This window comes from Ctenopharyngodon idella, chromosome 23 (assembly GCF_019924925.1).
Source record: "Ctenopharyngodon idella isolate HZGC_01 chromosome 23, HZGC01, whole genome shotgun sequence".
Classification (NCBI taxonomy): Eukaryota; Metazoa; Chordata; class Actinopteri; order Cypriniformes; family Xenocyprididae; genus Ctenopharyngodon; species Ctenopharyngodon idella.
Window position 1 is genome coordinate 17,485,437 of NC_067242.1, and position 17,895 is coordinate 17,503,331.

Genomic DNA, 17,895 nt, shown 5'->3' on the forward strand with positions numbered 1-17,895 from the left:
TTTTGCATTAACTTCTAAATCTGTTTCTACTCCAGTTCGATGTTAAAATATATACATTTACACAGTGGCATATACATTAAATAATCAAGACAGCTTAAGTAAAATATAATGAATATACAGGTGCTGGTCATATAATTAGAATATCATCAAAAAGTTGATTTATTTCACTTATTCCATTCAAAAAGTGAAACTTGTATATTATATTCATTCATTACACACAGACTGATATATTTCAAATGTTTATTTCTTTTAATTTTGATGATTAGAACTGACAACTAAGGAAAATCCCAAATTCAGTATCTCAGAAAATTAGAATATTACTTAAGACCAATACAAAGAAAGGATTTTTAGAAATCTTGGCCAACTGAAAAGTATGAACATGAAAAGTATGAGCATGTACAGCACTCAATACTTAGTTGGGGCTCCTTTTGCCTGAATTACTGCAGCAATGCGGCGTGGCATGGAGTCGATCAGTCTGTGGCACTGCTCAGGTGTTATAAGAGCCCAGGTTGCTCTGATAGTGGCCTTCAGCTCTTCTGCATTGTTGGGTCTGGCATATCACATCTTCCTCTTCACAATACCCCATAGATTTTCTATGGGGTTAAGGTCAGGCGAGTTTGCTGGCCAATTAAGAACAGGGATACCATGGTCCTTAAACCAGGCACTGGTAGCTTTGGCACTGTGTGCAGGTGCCAAGTCTTGTTGGAAAATGAAATCTGCATCTCCATAAAGTTGGTCAGCAGCAGGAAGCATTAAGCGCTCTAAAACTTCCTGGTATACGGCTGCGTTGACCTTGGACCTCAGAAAACACAGTGGACCAACACCAGCAGATGACATGGCACCCCAAACCATCACTGACTGTGGAAACTTTACACTGGACCTCAAGCAACGTGGATTGTGTGCCTCTCCTCTCTTCCTCCAGACTCTGGGACCCTGATTTCCAAAGGAAATGCAAAATTTACTTTCATCAGAGAACATAACTTTGGACCATTCAGCAGCAGTCCAGTCCTTTTTGTCTTTAGCCCAGGCGAGACGCTTCTGACGCTGTTTGTTGTTCAAGAGTGGCTTGACACAAGGAATGCGACAGCTGAAACCCATGTCTTGCATACGTCTGTGCGTAGTGGTTCTTGAAGCACTGACTCCAGCTGCAGTCCACTCTTTATGAATCTCCCCCACATTTTTGAATGGGTTTTGTTTCACAATCCTCTCCAGGGTGCGGTTATCCCTATTGCTTGTACACTTTTTTCTACCACATCTTTTCCTTCCCTTCGCCTCTCTATTAATGTGCTTGGACACAGAGCTCTGTGAACAGCCAGCCTCTTTTGCAATCACCTTTTGTGTCTTGCCCTCCTTGTGCAAGGTGTCAATGGTCGTCTTTTGGACAACTGTCCAGTCAGCAGTCTTCCCCATGATTGTGTAGCCTACAGAATTAGACTGAGAGACCATTTAAAGGCCTTTGCAGGTGTTTTGAGTTAATTAGCTGATTAGAGTGTGGCACCAGGTGTCTTCAATATTGAACCTTTTCACAATATTCTAATTTTCTGAGATACTGAATTTGGGATTTTCCTTAGTTGTCAGTTATAATCATCAAAATTAAAAGAAATAAACATTTGAAATATATCAGTCTGTGTGTAATGAATGTATATTATATACACGTTTCACTTTTTGAATGGAATTAGTGAAATAAATCAACTTTTTGATGATATTCTAATTATATGGCCAGCACCTATATAGGCTAATATAGTGCATATATTTAGTGAAAGAGTTAATTTCTCTAGCGAACTAACAAGCTGTGGACACTGAATGGCATTTTTGAGGTAAATGCTACATGACATTGTTTACAAGCTGTTTTATTGACATCTTTTGCGGTTGAAACACTGATTGAGCGATTACACGAGATATGTTTCAGTAAGTTGTACTGTATCTTTCAACATACCTTCAGATGTTCATTTAAATATTTTTCTGTAACTGGTGTTAAGGATGAAGAGATGATCACGTTCACTCGCACTCCCCATTGTCGACAAAACGGCATTTATTGTTTGAATTTCATGATAAAATGGACAGAATTTGAGGGATGAGACTTTGTTTCTTATCGAAAGTAACAAAACACAGAGCTTATTGCGATTATTGGTGGTTAAAAGTTGTTAATGGGCTATATAACTCTGTATTCGTCGGTACACATGTGTACCGAACAGAAAGACGCGTACCCAATATTTTCGGTATGAATACATGTACCGTTAAACCCCTAATTAATTATTAATATTAATAGTAATAACAACAATACTACTACTACCACTAATAATAATAATAATAATAACAATAATTTATATCACTTACTTTCTAACCTAATAGTCTTGATCAGGGTGTGTTTACATCATCACTGTATCACTAATCTTAGCCAAGATTGTTTTGAACCAAACGCACAAGTCATAATTTTGTTTTTGTTTCTTTCTCATTTCTTTCCACCATCTCTGTGACCCTTAAAATGAAACAGGCTGTTTTTGATGATGTCCTTGAGACATGGATTGTGGTCTGGTCCAATATGGTTGCCGCTGCTCCATCCTTGAATAAGGTGACGCTGGTATCATTGACAAATTGGATGTCTGCGGTCATCTATCTATGTACATTACATTTTTAAGTCATTTCAAAAGATCAAGAAATGTATCATTTTTCATTATATGACCCCTTTTGAATTGCTAAAGCATGATAACCAGGTAGACCAGTTCATTCAGAGGGTAAGCCACCAATAAAAGAATAAAGAAAATAATACATAAACCACAATGAATTCTCCTACAATTAAAGATCTAAAACTGATCTTAACTGTTGAGTTATAGAGTTCTCTTGAAGCAAAGGGCAATAACACGCAGTTCAGTCACACTGGATAACTTCAGCTTAAATACGTTTTAAATCACTTCAAAAAACTGAATTTCTGTAAGTAAGTATTGATTTTTTTAGACGGATGTTGTAGTAGGCGAAACCAGCAATCCTGATGATGAGATATCAGGCCTATATATTCATATATCAAACATGTTCATATGACAAAACAGATATTACCAAATAAAAAATGTCATACTCATGAATCTGGGCGGCGTAGCACTCCATCTCTTTGACGACAGTGGTGAGTTTGGTCAGAAGTTTGTGGTAGGCGTCCAGGATGAGCAGGTCGTCCTCTCGTAGCAGGAATCGCAGACCGTGACCTTCAGCCCTGCTCAGACTGTGTCCAGATGGGGCAGCCATGCTGGTGATACTATGCTGGACGTTAACCATGGGGTTCAGCTTACCTAAAAGCACAAACCAGCAGAAAACAATCTAACAGACATGAACTTATTGCTCCCGATAATGTATGGAAGCTTGTTTTTGCCACGGAATAAATCAATTTAAAAGATAATTGCAACTTTTTATCTCACAATTGCGAGTTATAAAGTCAGAATTGCAAGATATAAACTTGCAATTGCGAGTTATAAAGTCAGAATTGCACGATACAAACTTGCAATTGTGAGAAAAAGTCCGAATTGAGACAAAAGTCAGAATTGCGAGATATAAACTCACAATTCTGACTTTTTTCTCACAATTCTGACTTTTTTCTCGTAATTGCAAGTTTATATCGCGCTATTCTGACTTCTTTTCTCAGAATTTGGAATTGCGAGTTATAAAGTCCAATTCTGAGGGAAAAAATACTTTTTTTCTCAGAATTGTGAGTTTATATCTTGCAATTCTGACTTTATAACATGCAATTGCGACTTTATATTACACAATTTTAACTTTATAACTCACAATTACGAGTTTATATCTCACAATTCTGACTTTATAACTCACAATTGTGAGTTTATGGGTGCTTTCACACCTGCCTCATTTAGTTCGGTTGAATGGCACTAGAGTTCGTTATCCCCTTTGGTGCAACGAACCAAACGATATCATAATTCTTAATGGGAATTGTGTTTTATAAAAAGCAGTATTGTCTGATTCTGTGAGCAAGCACATTATTTACCATAGTTGAAAACCAAAGAGCGCCTCTTCATCTTAAATTTTGTCTAATTGCACTTCTCTGTGCGAGAATGTTGTCTCGACGAAGCCTTGATTCTCGTGCTGCTTCATTATAACATTCATATCTCAACACACTGACACAGCCGACTAGACAGCGCTGGGAGATCCAGAGAGAGAGAGCGCGATTGAATTTGCCGCAGCATTAATATGAATGTAATATAATTTTACAGCGGGAATGATGGCTACATTCATTTAGTGTTTGCGTGTGTCTCGACAGTTACAAATAAAGCCACAATAAGCTCATGGAGCGATGGATGATGCTGAGAAAACTCTGACCAATAAGAGGACAGTTGTACTCGCATGTGACTTGCATAAACACATTTTGGTACGCTTTGAAATGTTGCCATGCGAAAGCGAACCGAACGAAGAAGAAAATGCAACATTGTAACAAATTTAGTCCATTTTGGAACAAAACAAACGATCCATAGGTATGAAAACACCCTATGTCATGTAATTTAGAGAGAAAAAATGTCAGAATTGTGAGATAAAAAGTTGCAACCTTTTTTTATTCAATGGTGGAAACAATTTTCCACAATAATGGTCAGTCTCTAGTTGTACATTAAATTTAGAAATCTATTTTCACTCACCCTGCTCTGAATTACGGCCTCCTTTCTCCAGAGTATTTTTCCTGTTGTCCAGCTGGACTCCGAAGGCACTTCCAAGGGAAGTAGTGGTCTTGGGATAAGACACCTCCATTACATTGATGTGACAGTTGGTGGGGCAGAAGTCACTGCTGTGTAAAGGGGAAACCTTGGTCTTCGCCTGCTTGAATGTAGGCCAAGCCCGGTTCTTCAAAACTCGTGAAAACTGAGAGCAGAGAGAGATTAGTGTAAGATACAGTAAATATTTTGTGTGAATATGAACAAGAGTTTATTGTTTTTTCCTATCTAAATCATCTAAACCAGTACTATAGTACTAAAAACAACTCAAACAAGTGTGTTGTTTTAACCAGGCTGGCTTCAGTAAGGGTTAGCCATTGGGTATTATTGAGTCTGGTATGCTAAAATGCAAAGTACGTTACGGCTCAGCACTTTTCTATCAAGCCCTGTTTAATCTTCAGATCTAAAAAAGCCTTTACAAAATCTCAAACTATACAAAACAGCCAATAAAAACACCCGTCCATCCCCATGAATGTACTTTATGATGAACACAATCTGAGTTATATTAATAAATATCCTGACGCATTCAAGCTTTATAATGGCAGTGAATGGGACCAACGAGTATGAAGCTCAAGAAAGTTCATCCATCCATCATAAACGGACTCCACACGGCTCCGGGGGGATAATAAAGGCCTTATGACAAACTCGTTGGTCCCATTCACTGAATGCATCAGGATATTTATTAATATAACTCCGATTGTGTTCATCAGAAAGAAGAAAGTCATATACACCTAGGATGGCTTGGGGGTGAGCAAATCTTGAGGTAATTTTCATTTTAAAGTGAACTAATCCTTTAAGTTGGTCTATGCAGCACATCATTCATCAAATTTAACTGCAGAGTCAGTTTGCACCCTCATTCATTGTCTTGTAGAAGGACATCCATGGACATCGGCCACACGTAATGCACTACTTGAACAAAATCAATCAATCAATCAGGGGTAATTTATTTACAAAGCAGGATTGATCATGAATAGATCCATATTGCACCTGAAATTCTAACAGTTCTGAACTGTTTGCATTCAGGCATAGGAGCATGTAATTAAATCATCTGACAAGTCCTCAGTATTTCCCTTGAGCAGTGATTTGAACCTCGTCTTTTTCTAACAGTGTGACCTAACAATTCTATGGCTGTGGTCACGGACTACACTGGACAGGTTACATCTGCACTGGACACATAGCCTCCCTTCAGACCGGACTTCCCACATTCCTGGATAGCTTTGACAAACAGGGAGCTTCCGTGTCCGGGGTCCGGACCCTGCCAGACCTCTCACTGGGCCCTACTGAGAATGCAGCAGAAGGGAAATTATGCAATGGGACGGGATGTTCAGAGCTATTTATAGCCGGTGAAGCAACGGCTAATTAATCCAGTGCCGAGTGGGATGTTGAATCAGATCACAGGGAAAAACAAGGGAAACTGTCAGATGCTTGCAGACATATTTTCCTTTTCTTGCTCCAAATAAAAGCAGCTGATGGAAATTAAAAAAGACATTTTGCACAAGCCTGTTTCCCTTGGTACTGGTGGACTTGCATATTTCATCAATCAAGGCCAGCTGGTGTTAAAAAGGACAGGGTGGGACGGTTTCCTGTTCGGTAACCTAAATAGAAGTGCTACAAGTCAAACGAAGTTTTCTTAGCTGCAGCCTTCTAAAGGCCACCAACCAAAGAAATGTATCAAGACATTCAAAATAAGTTTTCATGCTCAGAGTAAGATCCAGCCTGCTTAAAACACCAGAATATAGTTGCGTTTTGGATGTGGGTGTGCAGGTTTCACCACTAGGTTTTTGTAGCTAGCATAATCAGCAAGACCGCACTAACCAGTCCAGACCCATTTTAAGAAGAAGTGTTTCACAGAATTCATGCTGACCTTCCTGTAATTGGTGATTCTCCGATTGATATGCTCCAGTCTCTCGCCGCACATGGCACTGAATCTAGTCTGCAGGTCCTCTGGGATGAGCTCTATGCTGGAGCTCAGTCGGCTGCAGGTCTGCACCAACTGCTCATCGTTCCTGGCCAAGGCCTCTAAAATCTGACAAACCACACAAAGAAAGACATAGAGCATGAGTTCTGGCAGAAAAAAAAAGTGCTTTTGTCATATAACAGATGTGCTTTCCACCATTCATTTGTTAGTAATGAAGATGAAGTGAGCAAATATGCTGTAGGTCAAGTGAGTTAGAAACACTGCATGCGTTTCCCAGAACAGATACACAGAATTTTGTTGTTCCCTTGTGGTTACTGCAGGGACATGCTGCATCTAACCCTTATTTCCCTAATACTTGTATGACTGTAAAAGCAGTATAACTTTACACTAAAACAAGAGTAGATGTCCTGTGACACATTAAAGAAGCATTTTACAAGGTTAAGACCATTTAACACAGTACGCAGAATCCATGAGTTTCCAGTTCATTTTCAATGAAAAGGAAGCAGCAAATATATAAATAAATATATTTATTTATTTTTATATATTATATAATTGGTTTAACACTGAAATGAACATTTTATGGAGAAAATATATTTTATTAATTGTATTAGTTATAACTTTTCACTTTTTAATTGATATATATCAATCATAAATTCATGTGATAAACCTAAATATATATATATATATATATATACACACACACACACACACACACACATATATATATATATATATATTTTTTTTTTTTGCAGTTGTCATGTATCATTAAACAATCAAGTGTGATTATATATATTAATTATTATTATATATTAATTATATTATTATATTATGTTATATTATATTATATTATATTATATACATTCTGAATGTAAATTTAATTGGTTTAACTCTGAATGAACATTTTATGGAGAAAATATATTTTATTAATTTTATTAATTGTATTAGTTATAACTTTTCACTTTTTAATTGATATATATCAATCATAAATTCATGTGATAAACCTAAATATATATATATATATATATATATATATATATATATATACACACATATATATATATATATATATAACAAATAAATCTAAAAAACTTTTTTTCAATTATAAAAAATTATAAAAAACTTTTTTTCTTCATAAAATGTTAATTAAACAATGTATAAAAAATGTATAATATAATATAATATAATATAATATAATATAATATAATATAATATAATATAATATAAAAATAACCCTCAATAATCAATTACCACTTTTACCGCTGTGTCTATTAGGGGTGTAACGGTACACATATTCGTACCGAACCGTTTCGGTATGGTGCACGTGTGTATCGAATGCATTACATTGCAACATTAAGGTCTCCTGTTAATCGCAATAAGCTCTGCGTTTTGTTACTTTCAAGAAGAAACAAAGTGTCATCCTTCAAATTCTGTCCACAAAATCACGAAATTCAATTTACCCCAGAAAAGCCATTCAGTGTCCACAGCTTGTTAGTTCACCAGAGAAATGAACTCTTTCACTTAATATATGCACTGTATTAGCCTATATATTCATTATATTTTACTTAACCGTATGTTTAAATAAATCTGTCATGAAAATGACAGCCATTGTGTATAAATGATATTTCAACAACGAATTGGAGTAAAACTTAATTTTATAATTAGATTTTGAAGTTAATGCAAAAACTGTCTCATGTGCAGCTTAGGTTTGCATACAATTTGTTATATATACACCCCTAGTGTCTATGCAAAAAGTATAATGGTATAGAGCAATACGAAATAAAACCAAAGTACAGCACCAATCAAAGTGAACATTTACACACACACGGTGGTAGAAGTATTTTCTCATCAGAGAGAGAAGGCTCTGCCTGTGAGACTGTGGAGGAGACAAGAAATTTATGATGCAAAAATGGAGAGATGTGCGCACTGCATATGAAACTTGTAAGTATCGGTATCGGTATCGGGCCGATACCAAGCTCATGTTCTTGTACTTGTCCTCATAAAAATAACCCCGATACCAAAGACCGATACCTCACGTGACGTCACTGACAGAAATTTCCGTGCACATACACACCGGCGGCAGCAGCAGGAACAATGTCAGCCTCAAGGGTGTGGAAATACTTCAAAATTAATGATAACAACCCCTACATTGCGAACTGCATACTTTGTTCTGCATTAATATCAATAGGAGGTATGAAACAAATGCTGTGAAGAACATCCTTAGCTTAATTCTTATGAACAGTCCTCCAGCTGCAGTTAGCCTATAGTGTTGCTTACCCATATTTAACAGTGCAATGTTATATTTCACTGTACACTTTCGGTTGTGTTAGGGTGACCAGACGTCCCGTTTTTCCTGGGACAGTCCTGTATTTCAGCTCTATTTTTAGTGTCCCGTTTTGTTCCGTATTTCATCTTTCCTAAAATTTCGTTACAACTGGGTGATCAGAAAAAAAAGTATCGGTACTCGTACGAAATAAAACCAAAGTACAGCACCAATCAAAGTGAACATTTACACACACACGGTGGTAGAAGTATTTTCTCATCAGAGAGAGAAGGCTCTGCCTGTGAGACTGTGGAGGAGACAAGAAATTTAAGAGCACACTGAGACCATAACAATTGCATGTAATCTGCCGAACAGCACTGAAATATGAAAATTCATCTGAAGAGAGTTTTCTCAGAGGAAGTGCAGACCTACTCAAGCAGATGTTTGTAATGAGGCAGAAATTGCTGGCAGTTAAGGGGATTAAAAACAAAAGAGTCTTAATATGTAGAACATGTCAATACATCAGAGTCCCATTAGGTGCGTTTTTGAGATGTCACTGTCAAGCTGTGATGCCCCCACCGCTGAACGCTGAACCGTCTTGCCTGACAGCTGTTGGTTCATTAACGCAGATTGTAAATCTCAGAAATCAATTCAGGGTAAGGAAATATGGCGTTCATTTGTAAACAAGCGTGATAAACTGCTATTCAGAACAGCTGAGATCACACAGGATGCTGCATGCAATGCTAAACATATTCAAGCAAATGTTAATAATCAACAGCAGATATCACACTTTACATAACAGTATCTGTTACTCTCGCTCTCCCTTGCTGATGCAAAAATGGAGAGATGTGCGCACTGCATATGAAACTTGTAAGTATCGGTATCGGTATCGGGCCGATACCAAGCTCATGTTCTTGTACTCGTCCTCATAAAAATACCCCCGATACCAAAGACCGATACCTCACGTGACGTCACTGACAGAAATTTCCGTGCACATACACACCGGCGGCAGCAGCAGGAACAATATCAGCCTCAAGGGTGTGGAAATACTTCCAAATTAATGATGACAACCCCTACATTGCGAACTGCATACTTTGTTCTGCATTAATATCAAGAGGAGGTACGAAACAAATGCTGTGAAGAACATCCTTAGCTTAATTCTTATGAACAGTCCTCCAGCTGCAGTTAGCCTATAGTGTTGCTTACCCACATTTAACAGTGCAATGTTATATTTCACTGTACACTTTCGGTTGTGTTAGGGTGACCAGACGTCCCGTTTTTCCTGGGACAGTCCTATATTTCAGCTCTATTTTTAGTGTCCCGTTTTGTTCCGTATTTCATCTTTCCTAAAATTTCGTTACAACTGGGTGATCAGAAAAAAAAGTATCGGTACTCGTACTCCTTAAAGGGTTAGTTCACCCAAAAATGAAAATTCTGTCATTAATTACTCACCCTCGTACGGTTTTACACCCGTAAGACCTTCGTTGATCTTCGGAACACAAATTAAGTTATTTTTGTTTATTTTTATGCTCCGAAGCTTCCTGAAGCAGTGTTTTGAAATCGGCCATCACTAAATAATTCGTTATTTTGTTTTTTTGGCGCACCAAAAATATTCTCGTCGCTTTATAATATTATTATTGAACCACTGTACTCACATGAACTGATTTAAATATGTTTTTAGTACACTAATGGATCTTGAGAGAGGAAATGTCATTGCTCCCTATGTAGGCCTCACGGAGCCATCGGATTTAAACAAAAATATCTCAATTTGCGTTCCGAAGATTAACAAAGGTCTTACGGGTCTGGAACCGCATAAGCGTGAGTAATAAATCACAGAATTTTCATTTTTGGGTGAACTAACCCTTTAAAAAATGGTATCGGTGCATTCCTACTTGTAACACTTGCAAAACTTGGAGAATGACTCAATACAAAAACATCTAAGTGCGATATTAAATTGCAAAATACTTGATTGCCAAATAGATTAAAAAATAACGAGTGGCAAATGTGTATAACAGCACAGCAGCATATTTATTCCATTCAAAAGTTTAGTATCATTAAAAAATGTATCACGGTTTTCAAAAAAATATTAAGCAGCACAGCTGTTTTCAACATTGACAATAATATGTCTTCCAAATCAGCAAATTAGGATTATTATTGAAGGATCACGTAACACTGAAGACTGGAGTAATAGCTTTGCCACCACATAAATAAATCACATTTTATTTTACATATATATGTAAAATAAAATGTGATTTATTTATATATATATATATATAATACTGTGCAAAAGTTAGAGTAAAAGTAAGATTTTTTAATGTTTTAAAAAGAAGTCTCTTAAACACATTCTAATGTTACATTAAACTATTTAAATATTATATTATATTATACAACCTTTTCAGCCTTGCTTTCAGAACAAGGATTGCAAGTTGATAACACACTCCCATAGGACACAAACATCACATATTATATTAAATATAAATAATAATTAGTTTAAAATACAGCTATATATTGTGATGTAATATTGCACATTGCATCGTTTTCCAGTAAACATGTGTTTATGAATTTCTAGATGTCATAGAGTTATAGCTTTTCTATATATATAGTTAAAGCTTTTTTTTAAGAAAATCTTAACATTTAATGAAAAAATATTCCTGACAATCATAAGCATTGCTGAAAAATAACTATAATTATGGTGGGGCCAAAGAAAATGCTGGCAGAGTAAATAAAAATGAGCAGAAATATCCTTATGTAAGAACAATATTTCCTTACGAGTCATTTATGACTCTTCCCTTCCTTAGCCACCACACAGCGACAAGCTCTGTGATTTAAAGTGTTTATCCTTTTATTCCGCAGCAGGGGGTCGTAAAGACCATTTTTTATTTGTCACACACACTTGGTTTAATATACTCTGCTGTCAGCTTCTATCAGTGGCTGTGTGTTATGTGTGAACTGTGAAGAGGCCCTCACAAATGTACAAGACAATCCCTGTGGTCTCCTCTTCTTCCGTATGAATTAATTCACTGGTGCTCAACAGCAGAGATAATGGCTAGTGTGTGTCTGTGGGAACTCTACCTTGGCCGTGAGGCTGAAAAAGCCTTTTGGCTCCACCATTTTCTCCAAGACGTGACACTTCATCCCGGCAGTGCTGTCATACTCGTACATGACGCCGTACTCCAGATACACGTTATCCACTGTCAGGCTAACGTGGTCTTTTTTTCCGTCTATTATGGCGATGGTGTTGAACTTGTCCATGACTTCTGTTGAACACACAAACCAGTAGTTTCAATGTTACCAGTCAGTGTTACCCATTTATATTCTATTAGGTCCTTTAAAGGCACAATATGTAAGATTTTTGGATTAAAATATCCAAAAACCACTAGAACAGTGTTATATGATGGACCGGGTCTGTGCGTCGCCTATCAATGACATCATACCCGCGCTTTCCGGTTTTATTTTGTAGAAACCATGGAAACACCAACGACGCTTTAATATATTAGGTGTTTTATTAGACAGGTGAGCAACTGTTTGGATACATTCATCGACAGAAAACTAATCACTGTTATATAGCTCAACACAGTAAGTCTTATTGTTTAAGTCTCGTTTTCTTGATTTACCACGAGTACCATGTTTTACCATGCTTAATATCGATCTAGCTTACTGCACTGTGCGACAAGAGTCTTCGAAGTATGAATATGATTTCTGCCCAAGTCCCATCAAATTCTTTTCCACCGGCTGTAGACAACACCTCCCATGATTCCGTGAAATCACGGCACCATCAAGCTACACCTTTGTTTTGAATAAGCGACCTCTGGTGGCGAAATTTACATATTGTGCCTTTAAGGCAAAGAGCAGTGTTAATTTTGTCAATTAAATTACTGAAAAAAAATGCAACAAATTATCATGAAGCCAAGACATTACAATTTCACACATTTTCATCATTTCATTGTCAACTAAAATATCATTTTAAAAACTAAATGTGCATAATTAAACTATTAAACAAATGTTGTGACAAAATATTGACTATATTTTGGTCAAAAGACAAAAGCAAGTGTAAAAATCAACGCTGTCAATAAACCATGAGACATGAGTTGCTTCCACGTCCGGTGATATCTGCTACTGAAGTGAGACCTGTAAAGTTAGTGTCTCAGAGGACAAAGAAAAAGACTAAATATCAAGGCTAGTGTGGGAGGATGAAAAAGTGTGTACTTGTCTTGTGTGTATACTATGTGTTTGCACTGGTGTGTGTATCAGCACCTTCAACTTTACACTCAAACACATCTCCGTTTTCCCCTGCGGCAGGCTTCTGATTGGTTCTCTGGTGGTCTTCTTGTGCGCTCTCGCTGTTGTTATATACCCATTTAATAGAGTCTTGCTGCAATAAAGAACAACAAAACAACCTTTTCAGACTTGCTTTCAGAACAAGGATTGCAAGTTGATAACATACTCCCATAGGACACAAACATCACAAAGCTAAAACTTTTTTTTCTTCTTTCTCCTAGATATCAACAAGTCTGGATGTGTCTTAAACATTTGATACCAATATAATACCAAAGTTTCAGTAAATGTTTATGTTCACAGACATAACCAACTGTGTTTATGTGAACTTTGTGTGTTTTTGACAGTTTAAGTGTGATAGACATGATAGAGAGTTTAGTTCTATACTCACACGACACGCCATCTGATATACAGCTTTCTGTGTATGTGCTTCGGGTGTGTGCACTCAGAAAACCATATATCAGAAGTTTAGACTGATATGTACGGTGGCCCAGTAGTGCACAACACAACGAAATTAAAAAAGCAAACATAAGTTCACAACACAACGAAATAAAGCCATAACACAATGAAATCAAGCCACAACACAACAAAATCGAGCCACAACACAACAGAAATGCTCCCGACCACTAGGGGGCTCTCAGAGCTCGGTAAAGTTAGTTTTCCTTGGCACTGTTCTATAAATTCGACAGTCTTACAAAGATATCAATACAATGATTAGTTTTAAGTATGTAAACATTGTATATTGACATGAAATATTAATTCAAAATCAACTATGTGCTCAATAGCTTCATATTTATACATGTGAATGATTTGACGCGCTACCACGGCGCATGATGACGGGAACGTCTGCCAATTCTACCAAGTGGTTAAAACGAATCATTTGTATTCATTACAATTACTTTGTTTAACATTTAAAAACAGACATGTTCAAATTCCAAAGCTTGTTAGTTCCTGTTGGTAAGACTGACAAGCTTTGGAATTTGAACATGTCTGTTTTTAAATGTTAATAATTTTAACTAATACAAATTCTATGTTTTAACCACTTGGTGGAATTGGCAGACGTTCCCTTCATCATGCGCCGTGGTAGCGCGTCAAATCATTCACAGGTATAAATATGAAGCTATTGAGCACGTAGTTGATTTTGAATTAATATTTAATGTCGATATACAGTGGTTACATACTGTTGAAACTAATCGTGGTATTGATATCACTGCCGGCTCTATAGAACATTGGCAAGGAAAACTAACTTTACTGAGCTCTGAGAGCCCCCTAGTGGTCGGGAGCATTTCTGTTGTGTTGTGGCTCAATTTCGTTGTGCTGTGGCTTGTTTCCATTGTGTTGTGAACTTATGTTTTCTTTTTTTAATTTCGTTGTGTTGTGCACTACTGGGCCACCGTAGATATGGCTTTAAATGCATGCAGATAATAAACTTTCATGATGATAAAGAACTGCAATGTCACTTGATTGTGGCCGCGATACAGATGATAATCAAAACTAAACAGATGTTTTATTTTTTTTGCACTAGTATCCCAGGCAGTAGTTGTACAGGCTCCGCCCTCTTCTGGGAAGTGGAGTGGGGAGCAGCAGCTCATTTGCATTTAAAGATACATGCACAAAAGCAGCATGTTTTTCCTTCCACTCAAAAATGGGCATTTACAACATGGTATAATAAATGATCTGTGGGGTATTTTGAGCAGAAACTTCACAGACAAATTCTGGGCACTCCTGAGGCTTATATTACATCTTGCAAAAAGGGGCATAATAGGTCCCCTTTATACATTTCTCAACAAACAAATCATCTGAGCAATGCTATCCAGATTTTATAGCTCTATACACTTACTTTGTCAAAAAAAAAAAAAGAAAAGAAAAAAAATGAATACTTGAATGAAATATAACTGAAAACTAAACATTAAGTTTCCTAAGTTATGAAAAATCAGCCTCAGAGCAATTAATTTTGTTCTTCTAATGTAGTTTTTTGATGTTTTTTAATTGTTACAAGCACTATCCTGCTCTAACTGAAGGCCTCAGGTTTGTGATTTCACTAAATGTGAACATGGCTTCTCATTAAGGCCCAAATATTTCAAGCGAAATCAAAGAACGAAATGGTGTGACCCCTAAGCGAAGAATGAAAAAGAACTTTTTTGTGAGTATATCACAGCCTTTATGCATTTAACAAACTAAGGCACATCCACCCCACATCCTCTTCTGTCTTTGTTTCTCCCCAACATTTCCCTCTGCTGTTTTAACCAACTGAGATGCAAGACTCCTCTTGATGGTGGGCCGCAAATCCCTGCTCAGTAGGAGAGTGGACACCCCCTCACTTTCTTTTTCCATGCCTGATGGAAACCAGAGTCCAGCCAGTGTGCCAACCACACCGTCTGTGCCAAGCCTGTCCTTTATTACCCTAGAACACAGGCCTGCCTGGCCCATTCCTTAATCCATATCCCTCACACCCCCTTCCAGCTTCCTAGCCCTCTTCTATCCCGTGAAAGGAGCCATAACTGGATAATGACCCAGACTGGATCACAAAGGCTTCTGCTACAGTATACAATCTGTTGTATTTTATAGATAGAGATTTACTATTCAGAAAGGTCAGGAATAGTGCACTTATGGAGGGGCTGAAGAATGCTTGCACTCTCACCTGTGTGGGTCGCCGGTACTTCCTGCAGGCCGTGACATGGGCGATGACACTGGCATGGCTCTCTTTGCTCACATTGATACCATTCACTTTAATGATGCACTGGCCTGGGTGAAGGCCGGCAACTGCTGCAACAGTGCCTTTTGAGAAACAAGAAGAGAGAAAGAGGTAACAGATGTTTGAAAACTTAATTGTGTTGTCTGCTAAGATATCTATTTTGGTCAAATTCTAAAGATATAATAGCATAATCCCAGATGTATTATTCTGCTAATGAGACTATAGTGCTGTTAGCTTAGCAACATGCTAACTACTGATTATCCTCTGCAGAGTGCTATTTGTTTACTATTTTATTCATATCTGTGTGTGCTACATTTTATTTTAACTAGAGCATCAAACCATTAGCTTAGCTAGATGCTAACTTAGCAACATGAAAACTCATGATTCTCCTGTGCTATTTGTGTGGCATTTGGAGTTGTTGTAAAGCATGTAAAGCACCCCAAATTGTCACTTAATTATAAGGTTGTATGTAAGGTTATATGTTTTGGAACACAGCCATGTTTTTGAGTGTGCAAACACAAATGAGGAAGGGAGAAACACAAATCAACACAAATCTCCTAAACACACAATCTCATTTTTACAAACAGACCCATAAATAGCCACTAGATCTATGTATAAGCAGAGCATAAATAATGGCCAAAATTTTCTCTGTGGTTACTTTTCTTTTAAAATTTCACATCCAAATGCTAGTCAAGCAAATCACATAAACAGTTTGACCCCAAGGTTAGGATCCATCTAGCATAGACAGACCCACTTGGCAAGGGTGCCACTTTCTGCATTACAGCAGGTGGTACTGTAAACTGAAATGAGTGTGGTTTCAGAAAAGCAAAACACATCAGTAAACTCATAAGCTGTTTATCTGTAGATGATGTGTGGATCCAATAAAAGATGTCTGAAGGACAGGCCGACATTTTAAGTTTCACTGTGAGACAAAATATTCATAGATTGTTTGCATAATCTCCTAAACAAACAGAGCTTATTTTGAATATCTCTTTCTGTATTAAAAGTGATTGCCTCTGTAAAAAACCCTCCTGTGTTTCTCTAATCACATTTCATGGTCTGAAGTCTTTACGCTGCATTTTTTTTTCCTGAGTAAATGCTTTCTCACTTCTGCAGCCAGTGAAACTCAGGCAAAAGCAATTTTTAAGAACAAGCAAGCACATTAGGCAGGGTAATAATTATAATAACTCCCCATTGAGCTTATGAACAGCAATCACTTGAAGGAGCAGCTGACCTTCTAAATGTGGGAGGAGAAACTAAAATCCGTATGGTACTACTCTAATGAAAAAACTAGCTTAGGCTAGCATAAATGTCCATCCTTTCCACAAATCATGTTATTGCTGGTCTGATTACTGGCAAAATCTAGCTAAAGCTGGTTGATAAATCAGCATAGTCTTGCTAGCAAATATGGTAGACCAAGGAAGTCTTAATAAGCTAGTAAACGCTGCTGTAAGCATTGTTAGCATTCTTGCTAAATTCCATAAAAGATATAAATGTCCATACCTTCCACGATTAATGCTAGTTATTGCTGGTTTGATTGCTGGCAAAATCTAGCTAAAGCTGGCTGACAAATCAGCATAGTCTTGCTAGCAAAAATGGACCAAGGAAGTCTTAATAAGCTAGTAAACACTGCTATAAGCGATGTTAGCATTCTTGCTAACTTCCATAACAGTTAACAAGACTTCAAAACCTTCAAAAACATTTATCTAAAACCTCATCCTCCAAAGACATGTCAGCCATCAAAAATATGGCTGAAATAATGGCTTTAGCAATATATCAGTTGACCACTAGTTAAAGCTGCTGTAAGAGAATTTAGCCTTCTTGCTAACTTCCACCAGAATTAGTCAGACTTCAAACCTTTGAAGTAAATGGTCTCTCAAAATAAACTGGATTAATTTAGAATTTGCATGAATCATTCTGGATGCAAGCAGCTTCTGTTTAGTGTAAGGCAAGGATTGTTCTTCTATCTCTTGTTCTCTTCAGGAGTGACAGTGTAAGCTGGATTGGTTTTCTTTTCTCATTCATCTCTCATCTCTCACCTCGG

The 17,895-nt window shown here is 37.1% G+C and overlaps 1 protein-coding gene across 1 annotated transcript in view; it reads right to left on the minus strand.

The window, feature by feature from the left end:
- Positions 1–17,895, minus strand: part of prex2 (phosphatidylinositol-3,4,5-trisphosphate-dependent Rac exchange factor 2) — a 151,394-nt gene that overhangs the window by 61,570 nt on the left and 71,929 nt on the right. The window contains exons 20-25 of the mRNA XM_051882280.1: positions 15,798–15,934; positions 13,136–13,253; positions 11,954–12,138; positions 6,568–6,729; positions 4,632–4,851; positions 3,074–3,281 (exon numbers count right to left, since the gene is read on the minus strand). Of these exons, the coding sequence (XP_051738240.1) occupies positions 3,074–3,281; positions 4,632–4,851; positions 6,568–6,729; positions 11,954–12,138; positions 13,136–13,253; positions 15,798–15,934 (1,030 nt within the window). The remainder of the gene's footprint in view (positions 1–3,073; positions 3,282–4,631; positions 4,852–6,567; positions 6,730–11,953; positions 12,139–13,135; positions 13,254–15,797; positions 15,935–17,895) is intronic.